The following is a 20906-nucleotide window of genomic DNA, read 5'->3' as shown; positions in this document are numbered from 1 at the left end:
CCTCCTAGATGTGCACAGGAGTTTTGCAACATTCGTGCGTTGATCCACCAACCCCTCGACTCCGCAGCGCCGGATCACTAGGCGCGCGGCCACCACTAACTCTGTGAACGCCATTCCGAACTGTCTCCAGATGAAATTAAGTACTGGCAATGCCCCCCAAGAAAAAAAAGTATGTTGATTCTAAATGTGGAGGGAATAAACTGGAGGACCCGGAGAAAAATCCGCACGACCCCTGGGAGAACATGCGAATTCCAAATATACAGCAGGCTTCAGGGTCGGAATCAAACCCACGGCCTCCTGCATACCAGGCGAGGTAGTTAACATCTCACCACCACGAAAACTCCAAATATACAGCAGGCATCAGGGTCGGGATTGAACCCACGACGTCCTGTATACCCGGCGAGGTAGTGAACATCTCACCACCATGCAAACTCCAAATATACAACAGGTGTCAAGGTCGGGATCAAACCCACGACCTCCTGTATACCAGGCGAGGTATTGAACGTCTCACCACCATGCGAACTCCAAATATACAGCAGGCTTCAGGGTCGGGATCGGACCCACGACCTCCTGCATACGAGGTGAGGTAGTGAACATCTCACCACCATGCAAACTCCAAATATACAACAGGTGTCAAGGTCGGGATCAAACCCACGACCTCCTGTATACCAGGCGAGCTATTGAACGTCTCACCACCATGCGAACTCCAAATATACAGCAGGCTTCAGGGTCGGGATCGGACCGACGACCTCCTGCATACGAGGTGAGGTAGTGAACATCTCACCACCATGCGAACTCCAAATATACAGCAGGTTTCAGGGTCGAAATCAAACCCACGGCCTCCTGCATACCAGCCGAGGTAGTGAACATCTCACCACCATGCGAACTCCAAATATACAGCAGGTGTCAGGGTCGGGATCGAACCCACGACCTCTTGTATACCAGGCGAGGTAGTTAACATCTCGCTACCGCGGCACCCCCACAATCACAGGTCTCTATCAGCGGCGTTATTGCTAAAGTGGTTCTCACAAGAAGCCCAGCTGACCACGGTGGGAATGAACGCAAGGGGACCACAAGCGCAATGACGTCACCTCTCCACGTAGACGTTCTTGCCCGTGCCCATGGAGTAGAGGCACGAGAGGATCTTGTAGCAGGAGGCCTGGACGTCATCAACTGCGGTCGCAGCAGAAAATCGTCGTCATCATCATCATCAATCATCACGATACGCCTACGAGCATTCAAAACTGAACCCGACTCTCGATGAATACGCAAATTCTCTCTCCAGTGCGTTCTCCAGGGGCAGCTTCTTGGTGCAGGTTAATAAACGATCATTTGAATTCATAACGTGCACAGCTTCCGTTCACTCTCGGAGAGAGAGGGAGACAGAGAACGCTTTCAGACAGCCGAGCGGGAATGGCAGTCAGAACCAACGACGACAATTTCCCAAGCTCTGCGGTCCTATAATCGGCAATTTTCCTCCAACTCCAAACGGAGGATGACGAGGACGACGACGACGAGTGTCGTTCCCGGGCTGGTCGTCGCAGCCGCCGCGGGCAACTCACGCATGATGTCGGTGCCGAACTGGTTCTGGGCGACGTGCTCGAAGAGCGATGTGAGCACGGGCAGCAGCGCCACTGTGGTGTAGTTGATGTTCTGCGCGACGCCCTTGAGCTGCGTGCGAGTGTGCGCGAAGCGGCCCTGCTTCACGTTCTCCATCGTCTTCTCCAGATCCTCCGACGCGTAGTCGAAGAACGAGCGCAGCGCCGCCTTGATGCTCTCCGGGCCCGTCTTCATCACGGTCCTGCGCGTACGTGCGTGCGTGTGTGTGTTTGCGTGTGCGAGTACACGTGTGTGTGTGCGTGGGGACCTCCTGCCAGCGGGCGTTCGACACTTCACGTGGCCTCAAGGTGCACATGGCCTGGCAAAAGCGTCGTGGTGACGTCACCGCCACTTAGTGGCGAATGGCGGTTGTTGTTGTTGTTGGAGAGCGGTAGTGCAGCGGTACGCGCTACAAAATCGGCGACCAGAGATTGATTCCCACTGACGGACGCCACCAGTGACGATTATATGAACTGGTCCTCTGCCTCCCCCCCACCTAGGTCGACTCAGCCTCAAATGAGTACCTGGTGCGGTGTGTAAACGTCCCCGCCTTATCGGGGTTTTTTATTCTTTGTTATAACTTTCTGATCCACCCTCCCCTACTGGACATCTGTGGAAAAGAGCTCATTAGATTTCTCCAGGATATATAAATATTTCGATTCTAATATTGAGTACCTTGCAGCGATATTGTTTAGCATTGGAATGTTTTAGCCAATACCAGTTCAATTGTGTATATATATGTGTTAGATTAACTGGAGGACCTGTTCATTACAAAACTCCACGCAAAGTAGGTGCCCGGGTCAGGAATCGGAACCCCGTCCTGTCTTGCTGTGAGGCACGGCAGTTACCACAGTGCCACCCTCGAACCAAAACCCACACTACAAATTTGATCGTACTCCCAACAAAGCGTAGCCGGGACAATCTGCGCACGTCTGATGGAAGGTCTGCGAACGCGTTGATACGCGTCGGTCGAGAGGCGATGACGATTAATGGCCTCGGCTTCCGAGGGTTTCACGGGTATGATGACCGGCGAAGCCGTCTTACCTGGCGTCGATTGACCGGGCAAGGATGTGCATGCAGTTGACAATGGAGATGGCGTCGGCACCTGCGGCAGATTGAACGCGATAAATCTACAAATGCAGTCCCCTACAGATGCAATAAACACCACGCGGATCAATGCACGTGAAGGGCCTGAGTATTCACGTAAACCGAGTGTCGTACACGCACACACACAAAGACAAAGATCCCTCCAAATAGCCCGAACAGGCTGTTGCGGCAAGTGCCGTTAGCGAGCACCAATGAAGGCTGGCACGGCACACGAGGGGGGTGGGTGGCCAGCACCACGACCGGCCGCCTTTGTCTCCCCAGTGGCGATGTTTACACACTGCACCAAGTGCCCATTTTAGGCTGAGTCGACCTAGGGGAAGCCCAGGACCGGTTCAGATATTCACCACTGGATTTGGCCGTGAGCGGCAATCGAACTCAGGTCGCCGGGTTCGTAGGGCAGCGCGCTGACCGCTACACTACCGCTCCCCAAACTCACACAATAACAACAAACGCCACTTGCACCGAAGTGGCAGTGACGTCGCGACGGCGCTTGAGTCAGGCCATGTGCACTTTAAGGCCGCGTGTGCGCACACACACGCACACGCATGCACGCACACGCATGCACAAGCGTTCGAAAAGAACTCCACACTGACAGACGTCGAAGGGCGGGCCAAGAGGAGGCCAAATACCCTTTGGAGGGGTCTCTCTGGTGGAGGCCCTTCCGCCAGCAGTGGCATGAGCAAGCAGTTGCAGGGGCTGCGCCTTTACCATTTGTTGCAACACTGGCACGCACCCTTGCACGCGCAGTCACATTCTAAGTTGCTTGTTTATTAAATGCCCACGGAACTGAAGTCACGGGTGTTGCAGTGGACAACCTCACATGCTCGAGGTCAATTCAAAGCCGTGGACATTTGAACCTTTGCACGAATGGAATCATTGCCGTGTTAAATTACAAATTAGTATTGCAGTCGGCTTGATAGATAAGTAAATCAAGTGGAGTTGGTGGCTTTGTGCGAATGGGTGAGTTAATGAATGGGGAGGGCAGGTTAACATGCGTCTGTGTGGGTGGCTGGATGGGTAGTTTGGTGGGCGGCCTAGTTAGTGAACGAGTAGGTTGGTTTGTAGCTGGGTGGGTGGCTGGATGGGTAGTTTGGTGGGCGGCCTAGTTAATGAACGAGTAGGTTGGTTCGTAGCTGGGTGGGTGGCTGGATGGGTAGTTTGGTGGGTGGCCTAGTTAGTGAACGAGTAGGTTGGTTTGTAGCTGGGTGGGTGGCTGGATGGGTAGTTTGGTGGGCGGCCTAGTTAGTGAACGAGTAGGTTGGTTTGTAGCTGGGTGGGTGACTGGATGGGTAGTTTGGTGGGCGGCCTAGTTAGTGAACGAGTAGGTTGGTTTGTAGCTGGGTGGGTGGCTGGATGGGTAGTTTGGTGGGCGGCCTAGTTAGTGAACGAGTAGGTTGGTTCGTAGCTGGGTGGGTGACTGGATGGGTAGTTTGGTGGGCGGCCTAGTTAGTGAACGAGTAGGTTGGTTTGTAGCTGTGTGGGTGACTGGATGGGTAGTTTGGTGGGCGGCCTAGTTAGTGAACGAGTAGGTTGGTTCGTAGCTGGGTGGGTGGCTGGATGGGTAGTTTGGTGGGCGGCCTAGTTAATGAACGAGTAGGTTGGTTTGTAGCTGGGTGGGTGACTGGATGGGTAGTTTGGTGGGCGGCCTAGTTAGTGAACGAGTAGGTTGGTTCGTAGCTGGGTGGGTGGCTGGATGGGTAGTTTGGTGGGCGGCCTAGTTAATGAACGAGTAGGTTGGTTTGTAGCTGGGTGGGTGACTGGATGGGTAGTTTGGTGGGCGGCCTAGTTAATGAACGAGTAGGTTGGTTTGTAGCTGTGTGGGTGGCTGGATGGGTAGTTTGGTGGGCGGCCTAGTTAATGAACGAGTAGGTTGGTTTGTAGCTGGGTGGGTGGCTGGATGGGTAGTTTGGTGGGCGGCCTAGTTAATGAACGAGTAGGTTGGTTTGTAGCTGGGTGGGTGACTGGATGGGTAGTTTGGTGGGCGGCCTAGTTAATGAACGAGTAGGTTGGTTTGTAGCTGTGTGGGTGGCTGGATGGGTAGTTTGGTGGGCGGCCTAGTTAATGAACGAGTAGGTTGGTTTGTAGCTGGGTGGGTGGCTGGATGGGTAGTTTGGTGGGCGGCCTAGTTAATGAACGAGTAGGTTGGTTTGTAGCTGTGTGGGTGACTGGATGGGTAGTTTGGTGGGCGGCCTAGTTAGTGAACGAGTAGGTTGGTTCGTAGCTGGGTGGGTGGCTGGATGGGTAGTTTGGTGGGCGGCCTAGTTAATGAACGAGTAGGTTGGTTTGTAGCTGGGTGGGTGGCTGGATGGGTAGTTTGGTGGGCGGCCTAGTTAATGAACGAGTAGGTTGGTTTGTAGCTGGGTGGGTGACTGGATGGGTAGTTTGGTGGGCGGCCTAGTTAATGAACGAGTAGGTTGGTTTGTAGCTGTGTGGGTGGCTGGATGGGTAGTTTGGTGGGCGGCCTAGTTAATGAACGAGTAGGTTGGTTTGTAGCTGGGTGGGTGGCTGGATGGGTAGTTTGGTGGGCGGCCTAGTTAATGAACGAGTAGGTTGGTTTGTAGCTGTGTGGGTGACTGGATGGGTAGTTTGGTGGGCGGCCTAGTTAGTGAACGAGTAGGTTGGTTCGTAGCTGGGTGGGTGGCTGGATGGGTAGTTTGGTGGGCGGCCTAGTTAATGAACGAGTAGGTTGGTTTGTAGCTGGGTGGGTGGCTGGATGGGTAGTTTGGTGGGCGGCCTAGTTAATGAACGAGTAGGTTGGTTTGTAGCTGGGTGGGTGACTGGATGGGTAGTTTGGTGGGCGGCCTAGTTAATGAACGAGTAGGTTGGTTTGTAGCTGGGTGGGTGGCTGGATGGGTAGTTTGGTGGGCGGCCTAGTTAATGAACGAGTAGGTTGGTTTGTAGCTGGGTGGGTGGCTGGATGGGTAGTTTGGTGGGCGGCCTAGTTAGTGAACGAGTAGGTTGGTTTGTAGCTGGGTGGGTGGCTGGATGGGTAGTTTGGTGGGCGGCTGGGTGGGTGAATGATTTCGTGAATTTGTAGGTTATTTTGCGGCTCGGTAGGTGGCTGGTTGCGAAGGAGGATGAAGTGGAGAATGGGCACGAGAGTTCTTGGCTGGGTGGATGATCCAGTGAGTCTGTGGGGAGCTTGAACTTCTTTCGCACCGTACGTAGCCAACCGCGCTACTCAGAGGTGAAGGCGAATTGATTCTGGTTCGTGGGCAAGCGGACTGCCTTCTACCAGACTGCACGTGTGAGAAGACTGCGTGAATAAATGGACAGCGGAGTGGGCGAATATTTGAGTGCCATCGGGAAAGAACAACTGCACAGCAACTCATCACAGCAAGATGCACGCAGCGGAGCCGTTCGTATATTATCTGTGATTACACTCAACAGGAGCATTGTTCACACAAAGAAAGCACTTCCCTTCACAAAGTCAAATTAAAGCACATGCACCCCACACCCAATACCTCGGCTACGCTATAACAATTACAAACGTCCCCCGTGTAGCCTTGACAGACTTATTGGGGCAAGTGCTGTTAGCGAGCACCTATGAAGGCCGGCACGGCACACTTGAGGGTGGGTGGCCAGCACAACGCCCGGCCGCCTTTGTCTCCCCAGCGGCGATGTTTACACTCCGCACCAGGTGCTCATTTGAGGCCGACCTAGGGGAAGCCCGGGACCGGTTCTGATAATCGTCACTGGTGCTGGCCGCGACCGAAAATCGAAGCCGGGTCGACGGGTTGGCAGCGCAGTGCGCGAACCGCTACTTTTCCACTCCCCGTACTACAATTAATAAGCGGTTTTCAATTCGTAGTCAGCTTGCTTAGCCAGGAAGCCTCAGTGAGTCTCGTCACTCTTTTTTTTGACCATGACTGCCAATGTGGAAACAAATCCCAACTCGGAGAAAAATTTGCGGCGGCATTTTTTTTTCTTCCGAACCTTGCCAAATTCGGACCATGACGCCAGCGCGCAGTGGGCCCCCCTCTTGTCAGACGACGTCACGGGGAATCTTTAAAACCCACTTCTGCGGGTTGCTACGCCACGCAGCGCTGCCCCCGCATGGATTCAGACCCAAACCGGGGAACCTTTGTGTCAAGAAGCGATCGCGCTCGCGACCGTGTCACCCCACAAGCGACCCCCCCCCCCCTTCGTTTTGATTAACGACCGAGCGAGGCAAAAAAAACACAGCACAAAGTCAGCAATCTCAGCTGCTTCTTGCATGCGGGTATCTCGCACGGCATGCCACCACACCTTACCAAATATGGATATCCGGTGCCTAATTAGCACGCCGAGTTTGCAGAACAGGCTGATGCGGGCGGAGGGGGGGGTAAAAACAATGTCAAGTGGAAGAAAAGAAACCAACAAGGGATTGGAACACGAATGTGTGCATTGCATGTTGAACTTCTTTTGCACAGTTACGTAGCCAACCGTGCTAATCGGACGTGTCAAACGAGTGCATGTCCACCCGGCGTCACTCTTGAATGCTTAGAAGGGAGAGTTTAGACTGCCCCAGCTTGCGGAGAGTGGAGGTTCTTCCCTTGCTGAGCACCGATCCACGCATTTATTACAATTTCCTTACCATTACCATCCCGCTGTTGGACAAAGGCCTCCCCAATGCTACCTCCGTCCTTTGTGAACCTCCTGATCCTCTCAGCCACGTAAAGTAAACCCTAAGATCTTGACCTAGGAATATTTCCCCATCTGCCTAGGTCAGGGGTCGGCAAAACCAAAATAACAAGAACAGATATTTTTTACGAATTCTGTAAAAAAAAATAACAACCCCTCAACGTTTCAGTTGCGTGTGAATATGACACGGTGGTCCTTACTAGGAAGCAGTCCTTACAGGGCCGCATGCGGCTAAGGAGCCGCAGGTTGCCGACCCCCATGGCCTAGGTCTATCAAAATGATGCAGAAAACTAATTAAGTTTAACACAATGCCACCAAATGTCAGTGCAAATCAATTACTGCCACATGAACACAGATGCCAATTCATGGGCCGTCTGGGTCAAAAACGCACAGGTGATAAGCCCAATGTGGAGGCTATACTACGGATATTTCTGTGCGTGTGTGCATCTGCCCATGTGTGTGCCTGTAAGGGGAGCGATATTGTAATGGCTAGAGCACTGCGCTACAAACTCAATTACCCAAGTTCGATTCCCGCCCACAGCCAACGCCGGTGACGATTATCTGAACCGGTCCCGATTCTCCCCTGGGTCGACTCAGCCGTTAATCGAGTACCTCTGTGCCGGTGTCTAAACATCAGCATTGGGTCAGACAGAGGCAGTCGGGCAATGGAAACTGACCGCCTGCCTCCTCGTGTGACGTGCCGGCCTGAATTTGTGCTCGCTAACAGCGCGCGCCCCAACGCTGTGTTAAAACGGCTCTACGGGGTAAATGTTTGTCTCCCTGCGTGTGCTTGCGTGCGTCACACCTTGTGACCATTTCCTTCTCCTTGGGGGACGCGTGGCTGCCACCTGGCAGAGGCCGGGTCAGCGTGGCCAGGAAGTACTGCCGGTGGTTGTTGAAGTAGTGGTTGATGAGCGGCAGCACCACCTGCGGTGAGCGGAGAGGCAGACGCGCTGCGCACGACGCTCGCGGAGAAACCGAGCGGCGTATCATCGCCACCATCATCGTCATCGTCACCGTCATCATCAGCCATGGACATTTGACTGCTGGGTGAAAGCCTCCCCGGGGGGCGTGCCACCTCTTACGATCCGTGGGTGTCATAACAACAACAACCCCCATTCGCCACTAAGTGGCGGTGACGTCACCACGACGCTTGTGTGCCAGGCTATGTGCACATTGTCATAATCTGCATGTTCACAGCAAGTACTGTGTGCGGTTAATGCAGACCTGAATCCTTGCAAAAGGTTTCTATTTGGTGTTTGAACATCTTAACACCTGCCCTTTAATTACCAGAGAGGGTAAAACCTGATCCTATTTTTCATACTTTGATAGTGTCACCAAGGTCCCATGATGAAGCTCTTTCTCACGGATGTCCAGTAGGGGCATGGGGTCAGCGAGTTAGTGGACCGATGACGTCGCTCCATCTCCTCGCTGTACATCCCCCCTTCGTTGAGAACTACGCATGCACTGGGCTTTCAACTATCGGGAGGTGACGGGTGGGAGGGGTGGCCCGGATGAGAATGAAAATGCGGATAAATCAAACCACGTAAATTAGGCGACGGCACATGTACAGCACGTTGTTCAGCTACGGTGAACGGCGGTGCGGACGCAGGATGTCGTCCGTTTTGAACCGTCTCTTGCAGGAACCGTTTTACTTGCGGTCACGTGGGCACCGAGTCGCCGACCGTCGACGAGTGAGGAGCAGCCGATGAACGAGCGTGCGCGCTAAAAGGCGTGGCCGAGCACGTTTAACGCGCAACCCGGTAAGCCGCCAAATTGGATAAACGCGCGTTAATTGCGATACGTTTTTTTTTTATGGAATATTGCTTTTTTTCAGCGTTCACAGGGCCCCTTCATTTCGAGGGAGTGCTCTTCCCCGTTACTAAATTTGCCACATAACAGACTGGTGTGCTGAAGGTGATGATGCGTGAACATTTTAGTCACGCGCACACCATGGTTAAAGCATTGCCAGGGTATAATATGCGGAACGCGAAATCTAATTAACTTCTTGTGAAATGAAGCATTTGAACATAGCGTCTCGCCGAGCCAAATTTTCCTTTAAAAATTAATGCAAACGAATAATAATGAGAGAGTCCTTGGTAACAAACATCTGGCAGTTCACAGGCATTGCCTCTAGCAAGCCTGACACAACTGGTGAGATACAGAATTCTTAAGACCGATCCAGAGTCTACTTGTGTTGGAACCAATGCTGCTGAAATAGAATTCTGTGCGGCTCATGAGATTCGTCGAGGGAAACATATGTAAAGTGGGCGTATTGTCTCTGCTTACTTACTTTGTTGAATTCTAAAGCATTAAATTGGCGGAGAAGGATGTGACGGCAGTGTGACGGGATGATGAATGCTTTTAATTTCACGGGAGATGTGCGCAAGGCTGTACCAACAGCGGCCTCTGACCTTCGCGAAAAATTTGATTTCTTGTTCATTCGATGACCTTGAATCCCGCACGATCGTCACGCCAGAATCTGATTGGGGTAAACAAAACAATATAACCAGTCAAACGTATTCTTTAAATCATGAACTTCATTCCTAATATTATTGGTTCTTTCGGTAAAGTCACGTAGAAGGGAAATAATAAAATAATACAAATATAAAACAGTAAAATTCTCACGACGTTTCGATTGCAACACAAGCAATCGTCATCAGGTGTGAAAACCACAGCAAGAACATTTCTTCCTGTGGTTTTCACAGCAAGAACATTTTTCCTGTGGTTTTCACACCTGATGATGATGATTGCTTGTGTTGCAATCGAAACGTCGTGAGAATTTAATTGTTTTATATTTTTATTATTTTATTGTTTCCCTTCTACGTGACTTTACCGAAAGAACCAAGAATATGAATCCTTGCAGTCACGAAAGCTGTAAATCAAAATTTAATTCCTAATTCCACAGTTTAAAAAGTCAATAATTACACCGTATTTTTTTTGAGATTATGAAACGCTCCAAAAAGTAAGACATGTCCCAAATCTCATATGCCCGTGTCAATGAAGGTACAAAGACAAAGAAAGACCCCCCGTATAGCCTTTAACAGACTGTTGGGGCAAGTGCTGTTAGCGAGCACCTATGAAGCCCGGCACGGCACACGAGGGGGTGGGTGGCCAACACCACGCTTGGCCGCCTTTGTCTCCCCAGTTACGATGTTTACACACCGCACCAGGTACTCATTTGAGGCTGAGTCGACCTAAGGGAGGCCCAGGACCGGTTCAGATAATCGTCACCGGTGTTTGCCGTGAGCGGGAATCGAACTCGGGTCGCCGGGTTCGTAGCGCAGCGTAGCGCTAACCGCTGCACCACCGCTCCCCACTTATAAAGGTACACCCATCTGGTGACACACGCACACTCCTACCAGATTAACAACAGTCATCCCCAACTGCTGCTTTGAAATCCAGGCGAAAACTGCCTCTTATATAATTCAAAGAGAAGAGTTTTTTTTTTCCCCGAACAACGCGAGCATAACCAAACGAGCTTGCAAACGATCAATTAACTATCATCTTGTCAATTATTTGAAGCTAATCAGGTTCAAAACGTGGTTATTATTTGGATGAGAGACTGCCGGAGAATATTACCAGGGGATTGTAAGCTTGGGCTGCAAGGTGGCAAGCAGACGGAACGACGTCTCTGGCATCTACCGATGCAGAGCCTTGGCGATGATTATCCTCTCAAATATCCCCTCAAATTATATCAAATCCCCTCAAATCAAATAGTCAAATCAAGTCGTCAAATCCCCTCAAATTATCCCCTTAAATAATTTTCCCCTCAAATGCGTGAACTTTCGCCTGGCACTCCAGAATTGGTCAAACATCCTAAAGCAGAACCGTCATGAGTCTTGAGACTCATTCAGGAGTCTCTGGCTAATAATGTGGCATTATCATTCTTACTATTAATTATAATTTTTCATCCCATGGTAGCCCTTAGCCAATTATGAAATTAGTAACTCCACAGGACAATTGCTGTTGACTGCTTGCGAAGTGGTACCTATTTTATCTGCCCCAAAGGGATGATGGCAAGGGTGGATATGTGATTTTCGATTACGTGAAGTGCTCCTCCCTTTTCAAATACTTTGATATATCTCTAACTTGCGAGGCTCCTCAATCTACAAGCCCTATTTTTGCGATGTGACGCCACATGGCAAATAATGACAGCTTTAAAGAAACTGCCATTCAAAATTCTCAACTTTAAAAGCTTTGCAACAACAAAAAATGAAGCATTAACCTGGCAGTTAAAAAATATTGAAGAAATGTGATGTATGTACGTATGCATGTTGAAATTCTTTCACACCGTACGTAGCCAACCGTGCTAATTGGAGGTGCGACATGCGATGACATGTGATGACATACTGGGGGTGTCCTTCACGCAGCGCTCCCGTATGACGGACACGCACAGGAGTAATCGCAGAGGTGTGTGCGCGGGCTCGCCAGGGTTGTTAAACGACAGCCGGTAATACCGGTAGCCGCATTTCACAGTCAATTACCGGTTCCAAAAAGTAAAGTCGGCATCACGGTGACCGTTTCCAGCGGAATTGTCGTACCGAATGCACCAATATCGCGAACCCCCCCCCCCCCATTGTTCCAACCGCTACGCCGGGAGATGGAATGAAATGGGCGACCTGTGGATTGCAAGTCCAGTGGGCTCACCGTTACACGGCCACTGTGGCAGCTCCCTTCATTTCTCGATTTTAAAAAAAGGTAAAACAAAAAAGTCTCCCCCTTCTTTAAACCCCGGAGCACCCGAGCCTGGGCTGTTGTCCCCGCCACCACCTTGACGTCGCGGTCGATGCGTTCTGTCCTGGGCTCGCGTTGAGTTGTAATAAAACCGTCAATTAAAACAAAAAAAGGTTGAAACAAATCTCGCGTTGATTTCTCGAGACGTTTCTAGGCGTGCGGCAAAAACCGCTGACCGGTTTGGCCAGTCGTGGAGGGAGAAACGATGATTCTAACGAACGACCCGGTGCGCGTACCCAGCTGCCGAATGTATTCGTGGGCAGCATCCACGTAATCGATGAGCTTCTGGACGAGTCCGTAGGCGTAGCGCTTCTCTATGGACGATGAATCCATCTCCATGTCCTTCATTCCCCTGGAACACGTGACGGCACGAAACAAAGACAGACAGAGACAAACGATGCAGCCTTTACAGATTGTTGGGGCCAAGTGCTGTTAGCGAGCACCTACGAAGGCCGGCACGGCACACGTGGGGGTGGGTGGCCAGCACCTCGCTCGGCCGCCTTCGTCTCCCCAGTAGCGATGTTTTTACACACTGCATCGGGTACTTATTTGAGGCTGAGGCGACCTAGGGGAGACCCGGGACCGGTTCAGATAGTCGTCACTGGTGTTCGCCGTGAGCGGGAAATCGAACTCGGGTCGCCGGGTGCGTAGCGCAGACCGCTATCCGCCGCACTGCCACACACAGGCAGGCGCACACAGACGTACTCGCTAATACGCAGACACACAAACACACAACACATCGATTATTTGAGGTGGCCAGATAAATCCGAGGTCAGAGCGCTGAGCCGACACCGCCGAGACGCTGGGTCTGAAATGATTAAAACGGGATCTCAAGCGTAGTGAGTTGATGTAGCGATTTGAGGGTCTTAGCCCGGTCACCAAAGACTGCCCGCACAGAACAACACCAATACCAATCGCGATTCTCCACGAAGAGGCGGTGACGCCACCACGTGCCTAGTTGCCGAGCTAGGTGGCAGCTTGAAACCACGTGAAGCGTCAAAGACTCGCTGGCAGGTGGCCGATAGGCCCGGGTGTTGCGGGTTAAATGAATCAGATAAAATAAATTCAGAATCTGAATATTTGTATATACTGGAGGAATCCGATGAGCAATACATTCTGTTTTTCACAGATGTTCTCTTCCAAACATCCACGTCGCTTCTCCTGTCACAAACATCTTCCGAGCATCTACCTCGAGACGCCCATGCTTACAATGCCAACAACTTCTTGTCGAAACTGCCTGGCGGAACGACGACATACACACACACACACACAATTGTTGGTCCACGTCCCAGCATAGCGGGGCGGGGACCCACCCCCCCCCCCCCCTTTTGAAAACAACGAGATTCGGCCGACGCTTGCCTGGCTCAACAATTTTTCTCGCGTCGCGTACGGAGGCGGCTTCGGGGAGAGGGGGTGGGGGGGAATTGCGCAAAAAAAAGCGGTCGCTCGCCGCACCGAGACACGGCGTAGCCGTTGATCTGCAGAAACTTGAGGAGGTCCTGTGCCTTCTCGCGGTCCCGCGCCTTCTCCTTGGCCGTCAGCGTGTCGTACGGCACCAGCAGGGGGTGGTTTCCTCCTCCTACGAAAGGGCAACAAGATCCCCCCCCACCTCAGTATAGCATGTGACAGACTGCCGGGGCAAGTGCTGCTCAGCGAGAAGCAGCGCCTGTGAAGGCCGGGGCAGCACACGAGGAAGGGTCGGTGTGGCCAGCGCCACCATGCCCCGCCGACTTTGTCTCCCTACGTGGCGATGTTTACACACACACACACAGCATCAGCTACTAATTTTGAGGCTGAGTCAACCCAGGGAAGGTTCAAGACCAGCTCAGATATCACTCGCCACTCATGTTAGCTGTGAGGTCGCCGTGAATGCAGCTCAGTGCAGTAGCCAGCACACTGAAATATACACTTGGGATATACTAAATTACTAAGGTATTTTTCTTTTATTTTACCGGGTAAGGCCCACTGAACTATTGTATAGCTTTATTTCAGATGCGACCTGGCTATCACAAATGATAGCTCAACGAAGTGGCTTATCATCGTGTGGACATTTATAGCAACCAAACACTGTGAACACGTATTTCGAAATGTGGAGGGGAAAACCCGGAGGACCCGGAGGAAAAATCCACGTGACCATGGGGAGAGCTAGAGACACGCAAACTCCAAATATACAGCAGCAGGCGTCAGGGTCGGGATAGAACCCACGATCTCCTGCATACTAGTCGAGGTAGTTTCGCATTTTGCCACCGAATGCAGAAAACTTGGCAGGGGCTCCTGAGCAAACAAGCTTAATAAACAACGAATAAACACACGCACACACATACCCTTAGCATCAAGCTCCACCTTCTTGTTCTTGGCCCAGGTGTTGTGGTAGTTTTCAGCCAACTGCTCAGCCATGGACTGCAAAGCACACAGAGTAACGATCCTCGTTCAACGCGGTAGATGCGCTCCTGAAAAGTGCCAAGGAGCAACGGTCATCCTCGCAGTGGCTTTTGGCTGCTGCCATTGAACGAAGGTGGCGGTCACCGCATCGCGTGCGCGCTTTTAGACGCGCTTCTGCGGCCGTCTGGAACGCTCTTCCTTCCGATACGAGGAAGCCACTGGAGCTTTGCGCTTTTAAATGATCATCATCTGGATTTAAAAAAGATTTCTGCAGAACTGCTTTGGGCGTTTAGTTTGCTGCCCCTCCCTCCGCAACCTCCGATTAGCGCGGTCGGCTACGTACGGTGCGAAGGAAGTTCAACATGCACACATACTTACACGTCGCTGTTGACTTAAACTAATGTTGGAATCGCTTCTTTAATATTCAAGTTTGGCTTTACGCTAAGGGCCCTGAGCCCACTGGGATACCGAGCGGGATCGATCGATCGATCGATCGACTGACTAAGCCGTGACATTTCACCTGCAAGTCCCTGGACAACGTGACGTTGCTCATGTCCGCAGGCCGCGGGCTGTAGCCCTGTTGCAGGTCGATGGGTGGCTGCGGGTAAAAGCACGCGACGGACAAACACACAGAGAACCACACGGTCAGGCCCCTGTACAGTACAACACCTCTTAACGACCACCCCTGTTAACGACTAATTGCTTAACAACAGGCCTCTATAAATCCCAATGTGTTGTGTATAGCGTAGTGTATAGTGTAGTGTAGTGTATAATGTCGTGAATAGTGTAGTGTATAGTGTGGTTTATAGTGTAGTGTATAGTAGTGTAGTGTATAGTAGTGTAGTGTATAGTAGTGTAGTGTATAATGTCGTGAATGGTGTAGCGTATAGTGTAATTTATAGTGTAGTGTATAGTATAGTAGTGTAGTGTATAGTGTAGTGTATAGTAGTGTAGTGTATAATGTAGTGTAGAGTAGAACCCCTCTTAAGGACCACCCCTGTTAACGACTAAAGGCTTAACGACGAACCTTTATAAAGCCCAATGTGTAGTGTAGTGTATAGTGTAGTGTATAGTAGTGTAGTGTATAGTGTAGTGTATAGTAGTGTAGTGCCTCTATAAAGCCCAATGTGTAGTGTAGTGTATAGTGTAGTGTATAGTAGTGTAGTGTATAGTGTAGTGTATAGATGTGTAGTGGCTCTATAAAGCCCAATGTGTTCGCTTACCAACAATTCCCCTATTAGCGACAGGTTGTTGTAGGTACCGTAAATATTAATACATCTCTTTTTCACAGATGTCCAGTCGGGGCGGGTCAGAAAGTTACAACAACAAACGATACGAAAACACGACAGGAGTGCAAAATATGGGAAAAGTAAACAAATATCCATTCGTTATGAAATAGCCACATAAGTGAAGAATTTTTCTTCGTTCATTTTTTTCACCATCGGAAACAAAATCCGAGTGAGAAAGGGTTAACTGTTAATAAAAGTAAGCGGGTTCGGGCAGATGACACATCACGACAAGTGACAATGGCTGGCGGCCGTGCCTCCGACCTCGCGCCAAACGCGAGTCACGGCGACGGCTTGCGGGAAGCCTCCGTCCCCGTCTAGCAGTGGATAGATCGTGACGTTCACCTGGGAAGATCCTTTCCCCTGTGCCGCCATCTGGTCGGCGTCGCGCGAGCGCTCGATGGACCACCCCCACGCGATCATCGTCTTGATCGACTCCTTGATTGGCCAGCGGTACGTCTCCTTCTCCTGCACAACGAGAAAAAAACACGGCGCCACGTGGTGGTCCTTCATTAAACATTTTAAAAAATATATATATTGATATCAGGCTGAATCATTACAGACTTACATCTTGGAATTAAACGGCATTAACCGGAATCTGCCTTCAGTAACTTGATTACATTCACACGTTACTTGATGAGCAGCTCAAAGTCAGATTGGGTTGTCGGACTCTACGACGGGGTCTTTAGACGATAACGCCAGCAAACCAGTCGCCGAGTCTTTAGACAAAATACAATTTCTGATGGGGGCCTTGAGTCGATAGGCTGTCAGACCCTGGTCTCTTAAAGGAGTCTCGAGACATGAAACCGTCAGAATGGAATCTGACGTCGTCTTGAGAGCACAGACCCGACGGACCAGTTGTCTTTATCATATTTAAATAACGATGGTAGCCCATCCTTCATAAGGTCAGCCTGTCGCACCGAAATCGGGTTGCTGTTCACGCAATTTCTGTCCCCCTCCAATCACTCCCATTTGGCGATCGGCGTATTACACCGGCCTCGCGTCGAGTTGCAATAAAAAAAATAAAAACACGAGGACAGCCTCCAACGTCACCTTCTCGGAGAAGAGTTTAAAAGGCTTCAGCATGGGGTGTGTTTTAGCCTCTGGATCCTCCGCCTCTCCGTACGTCCACTCTTGGGTGATCTGCAACGACGACCGGCAAAGAATGACAACGCTCAAGTGAAAGAAAATTGTCGTCACGGAATAATAATTTCACTCAGAGGTCACGAGGCGCTGTGCAGAGAAAGAGAAAGCGGGCTCAAATCCAACCGCCAAAACAAAATATTTACAAAGAATACAAAAAAAGTCCTTACAAATAAGTGTGATGGGAATCACCTGATAATCTATTGGCGGTGGGTGTTTCCCCCCCCCCCATAATGCAATGCGGTTTCAATTAGCCACCATCTTTTCTCACACTGGCTTGTGTACATTTTGTAATTGGCAATTAAAGCAAAGTCATCTGATTTGTTTTCTTCAAATTCAAACAAGCTCGTGATGGTAATTTCCCATAATTTTTATTTACTTCTAAGTTTAGATGTTGAGATGAACATTACAATACTAATATTTAATCATCAGTTACATGTATAGTCATTAAGTCATTGATTAAAATCAATTGAGGTGCTTCTGATACACGACTTATGTTTGTGAAAAAAAATATTTCTCATGAGACACAATTGTTTTTTGATCTCGATTGTATATTTTTTTATCCACAATTTCCCTTTACTTCAACGCTGTCCGATGTTTTTTTTCAGCCACTGTGTTGACCCGGGTCACTCTTACAGAATGAGACTCGTCCCCGCCGCCCGGTTACACAAAATAAACTTGAAACATGTGCACGAGCATCGATTATTTTCGATCGGTACAAGTGAATTACAATGTTAGTCTCCGTGACCGCCCACTGCATCCACTGGGGGATGGTGCAATCACCACTTTCCTTTTACGAAATAATTGAGATGCATCACGGTGGGGTCTTCTTTTTCAATTCGCGTGCGTTTCATGCGTATGACCGTCAAACGCCTCGTCTGTCAGTTGTGCAATGTTCCTTCAGGACCCCTGTCATCATTCTCTGAAATATTGACGTTTTGATTGTCTTTTGCTGTTGTTGTTGTTGTCGCTGTCGCTGCTGCTCGTGCATCACAACGAATCGCCCGTGCAAAACAGCCGGGCAGCCGGCTCAACGGGACCACCCTCCGTGTAACGAACGAACCGAACTCAATCTTTGTGATCGCTACACCCTCCGGGAGCCATTCATTCAGAATCAGAATCTTTATGAAGAGCGGAGGAGAAATCCGGTGAGCCGTGAAGCTCTTTTTCAAAGATGTCCGGTCAGGGTACGGGGTCAGAAAGTTACAACAACAAACAATACAAAAACCGATTGGAGTGCAAAGTATAGGAGAGGGAAGCTAATCATTAAAACTAAATCATAGGAGGACAAATTGCATAAGTACATCGATTTATGCAGGTTTTTCAACACTAAATGGGCTTGGCATCAAAACAACAACAATAGTCCCAGACCACACCAAGGCAACAACACACAGTCCCCCCATTCACTCACCTTGTCCAGTGCCCAGCGGTCGTGAGTGTTCTCCGCGTATTTGTTGATGAGGTAGTCGAGCTTCTCCGGGATGATGATGCTGCGCACGGACACAGCGGGCGCGTGGGCACAGTGAGAGCATGGGCACAGCGGGCACGTGGGCACAATGAGCGTGGGCACAGTGAGAGCGTGGGCACAACGAGCGAATGATGAAGTAAAATGGACTGTGAGACATCCGATCAGATACTTTGTCTCAAGACATGACGCCGAATTCACAATGGGGGAAAATATGAAATACAAATGCGAGCCGCAGAATGTATTAACACGGCTCGGTAGCCGTGAAAAGAAATAAAAAAAAATGTACAAATATTATTATAATAACAACCGCGTTCGAGGGAAAGGCGTTTCCGCTTGGACGCGACCGGGCGGCGGAGCGGGGCGACCGCCGGCGTGGACACCGACCTGACCGTGTCCTTGGGCCTCGGCTCGAAGTTTCCGTCGGCGTCGACGGAGACCTGCTTCTCCAGCGCCGCCATGTACTGCGACTCCATGTAGTCGGGGGGCAGCGCGCCGGCGATGCCGCTCAAGCACGGCAGCGCCATCTTGAAGAGCTCAGGCTCGTAGCGCTGTGCGGTGTGTGGGGGGGGGCACGTGGAGAGATGCGCGGGGGGGCACGAGGGGGGCACAAGGGGGGGGGGGCACGCGGTCACGGGACGGTGGGCAGCATGGAGGTGCGGGTTTGCCGCGATTTTGGCGACGCTACGAATCTTTTAGACTGGAGGAATCTGATGGCCTATGAAGCTCTTTTTCACAGAAGTCCCAGTATGGATGGGTGGACGGGTCAGCAAGTTACAGTAGAAAATAATACAAAAAAAACGATCCGAATGCAAAATATAGAAAAAGGAAAGCAAGTCACTCAATATAAATACATATGAAGTACTTTCATGATATAAGTCCGATTCATCAAGCTTGAGCAAGGCAGAAAACACAACAACAAAACAGTCCCAGACCACACCAAGGTAACGCCACACAATAGGTGGTCCCTCAATACGATGGCCACATTAACATTGAACTATCGACACTACACGGGTAAGGATCAACCTTAAAAATCGCATTTGCAAATGTGTGACTGCTGAATCCAGCACTAGCCTTCCACTTCAGGGTGATATAAGGTCCACGACAGCCGTTTCGTTCATTTTGTAAAAATGTACCAATGATAATAGGTTTTTCCCCTTTTTTCTGGCAACAAAACAGGTGTTAAGATGTTAAAACACCAAACTGAAACCTTTTACAAGGAATCATGTCTGCATTAACCACAATTCTTGTGGTCAGAATGCAAACAAAAAAAAATACTCTGATAATATATGCATTGTCCTTGAAAATGATTGGTCCACACCAGAGACAGCTTTCTTTTGAGCCTCGTCTCAAACGGTGATAGTCCAGAGGACGCCAAAAGGCGTACAGCCTAAAGACAACACACTATCAGAGTAATGAGAGCTCGGGGTGAGCAGCTACATTATGGGACCTCCTTTGCCAGTACCAAAATATGATAATAGGTTTTTCCCCTTTTTTCTGGCAACAAAACAGGTGTTAAGATGTTAAAACACCAAACTGAAACCTTTTACAATGTCGTTGCTAACGGTAGGCGTCCAAAGATGACATCCGATGAAGAGATCGGATTCGTTCGCGTGCGAGTGCTTTGATGGACTGTTGCATCGCAGGATTTGTCAGAGGTAGCGTCTGCTTGGGGAAGCTTCCATCCAGCACTGGATCGACCATGGTTGATGATGAAGATGGATATTGTGTTATACTTGACTTCTTGCCAAAATACGTGAGGTAGCGAGCACAAATGATAAATAGCTATTACCAAACGAGTAAGGAAAGCTTGGCGGTTATGTGCCTATGTACGTTGAACTTCTTTCGCACCGTACGTAGCCAACCGTCGCTAATCGGAGGCGCGGGGGAAGGACAACAAACTAAACACAAAAAGCAGTTCCGAAGAAAAATGAGTTTTCAACGTAGATTTAAAAGCGCATAGTTCTACGACCTCGTCAGGGTTGTGCTGCGCAGCTCTGGAGCGGCACGTGACGCATCGTGCCAAACAATACACGCGGTACAAAGACAAAGATCCCCCGTGTAGCCTTAACAGACTGTCGGGGCAAGTGCTGTTAGCGAGTAGCACCTATAAAGGCCGGAACGGCACACGAGGGGGTGGGTGGCCAGCACCACACCTCCCCAGTGGCGATGTTTACGCACCGCACCAGGTTCTCATTTGAGGCTGAGTCGACCTAGAGGAGGCCCAGGACCGGTTCAGATAATCGTCACAGGTGTTGGCCGTGAGCGGGAATCGAACCCAGGTCACCGGGTTCATATCGCAGTGTAGCGCTAACCACTACACCACCGTTGCCCACAACCAAACACACATTGGACAGCCAGCCAGAGCTACTGGGAAGCGCTTTGACAACATGGTTTAACCCAGTGTGGATTGTGGTTCTGGCCCACGAGTGCCTGAATGTCACGTTCAAGTGAATTTTGTTTAACCGGGTGGCCAACTCAAGGTTGATGCAGGCCACCGAAATAACAAGCAAATGCGCGAAAATAAAATACAGCCCATGAAGTGAATGGATGTCGCTTGAGGA

The 20906-nt window shown here is 50.3% G+C and overlaps 1 protein-coding gene across 1 annotated transcript in view; it reads right to left on the bottom strand.

Moving 5' to 3' along the window:
- Positions 1-20906, bottom strand: part of LOC144949015 (ryanodine receptor 2-like) — a 260188-nt gene that overhangs the window by 156154 nt on the left and 83128 nt on the right. The window contains exons 55-68 of the mRNA XM_078878800.1: positions 18730-18893; positions 18289-18367; positions 16788-16877; positions 16080-16202; positions 14969-15046; positions 14391-14466; positions 13522-13645; positions 12303-12418; positions 9744-9811; positions 8135-8256; positions 6960-7009; positions 2644-2704; positions 1563-1801; positions 1092-1173 (exon numbers count right to left, since the gene is read on the bottom strand). Coding sequence (XP_078734926.1) covers positions 1092-1173; positions 1563-1801; positions 2644-2704; positions 6960-7009; positions 8135-8256; positions 9744-9811; positions 12303-12418; positions 13522-13645; positions 14391-14466; positions 14969-15046; positions 16080-16202; positions 16788-16877; positions 18289-18367; positions 18730-18893 — 1472 coding nt within the window. The remainder of the gene's footprint in view (positions 1-1091; positions 1174-1562; positions 1802-2643; positions 2705-6959; positions 7010-8134; positions 8257-9743; positions 9812-12302; positions 12419-13521; positions 13646-14390; positions 14467-14968; positions 15047-16079; positions 16203-16787; positions 16878-18288; positions 18368-18729; positions 18894-20906) is intronic.

The sequence above is a fragment of the Lampetra fluviatilis genome, chromosome 52 (genome assembly GCF_964198595.1).
Source record: "Lampetra fluviatilis chromosome 52, kcLamFluv1.1, whole genome shotgun sequence".
Lineage (NCBI taxonomy): Eukaryota > Metazoa > Chordata > Hyperoartia > Petromyzontiformes > Petromyzontidae > Lampetra > Lampetra fluviatilis.
Note: the sequence above shows the minus strand (reverse complement) of the source record. Positions and strands in the feature narration are given on the sequence as shown.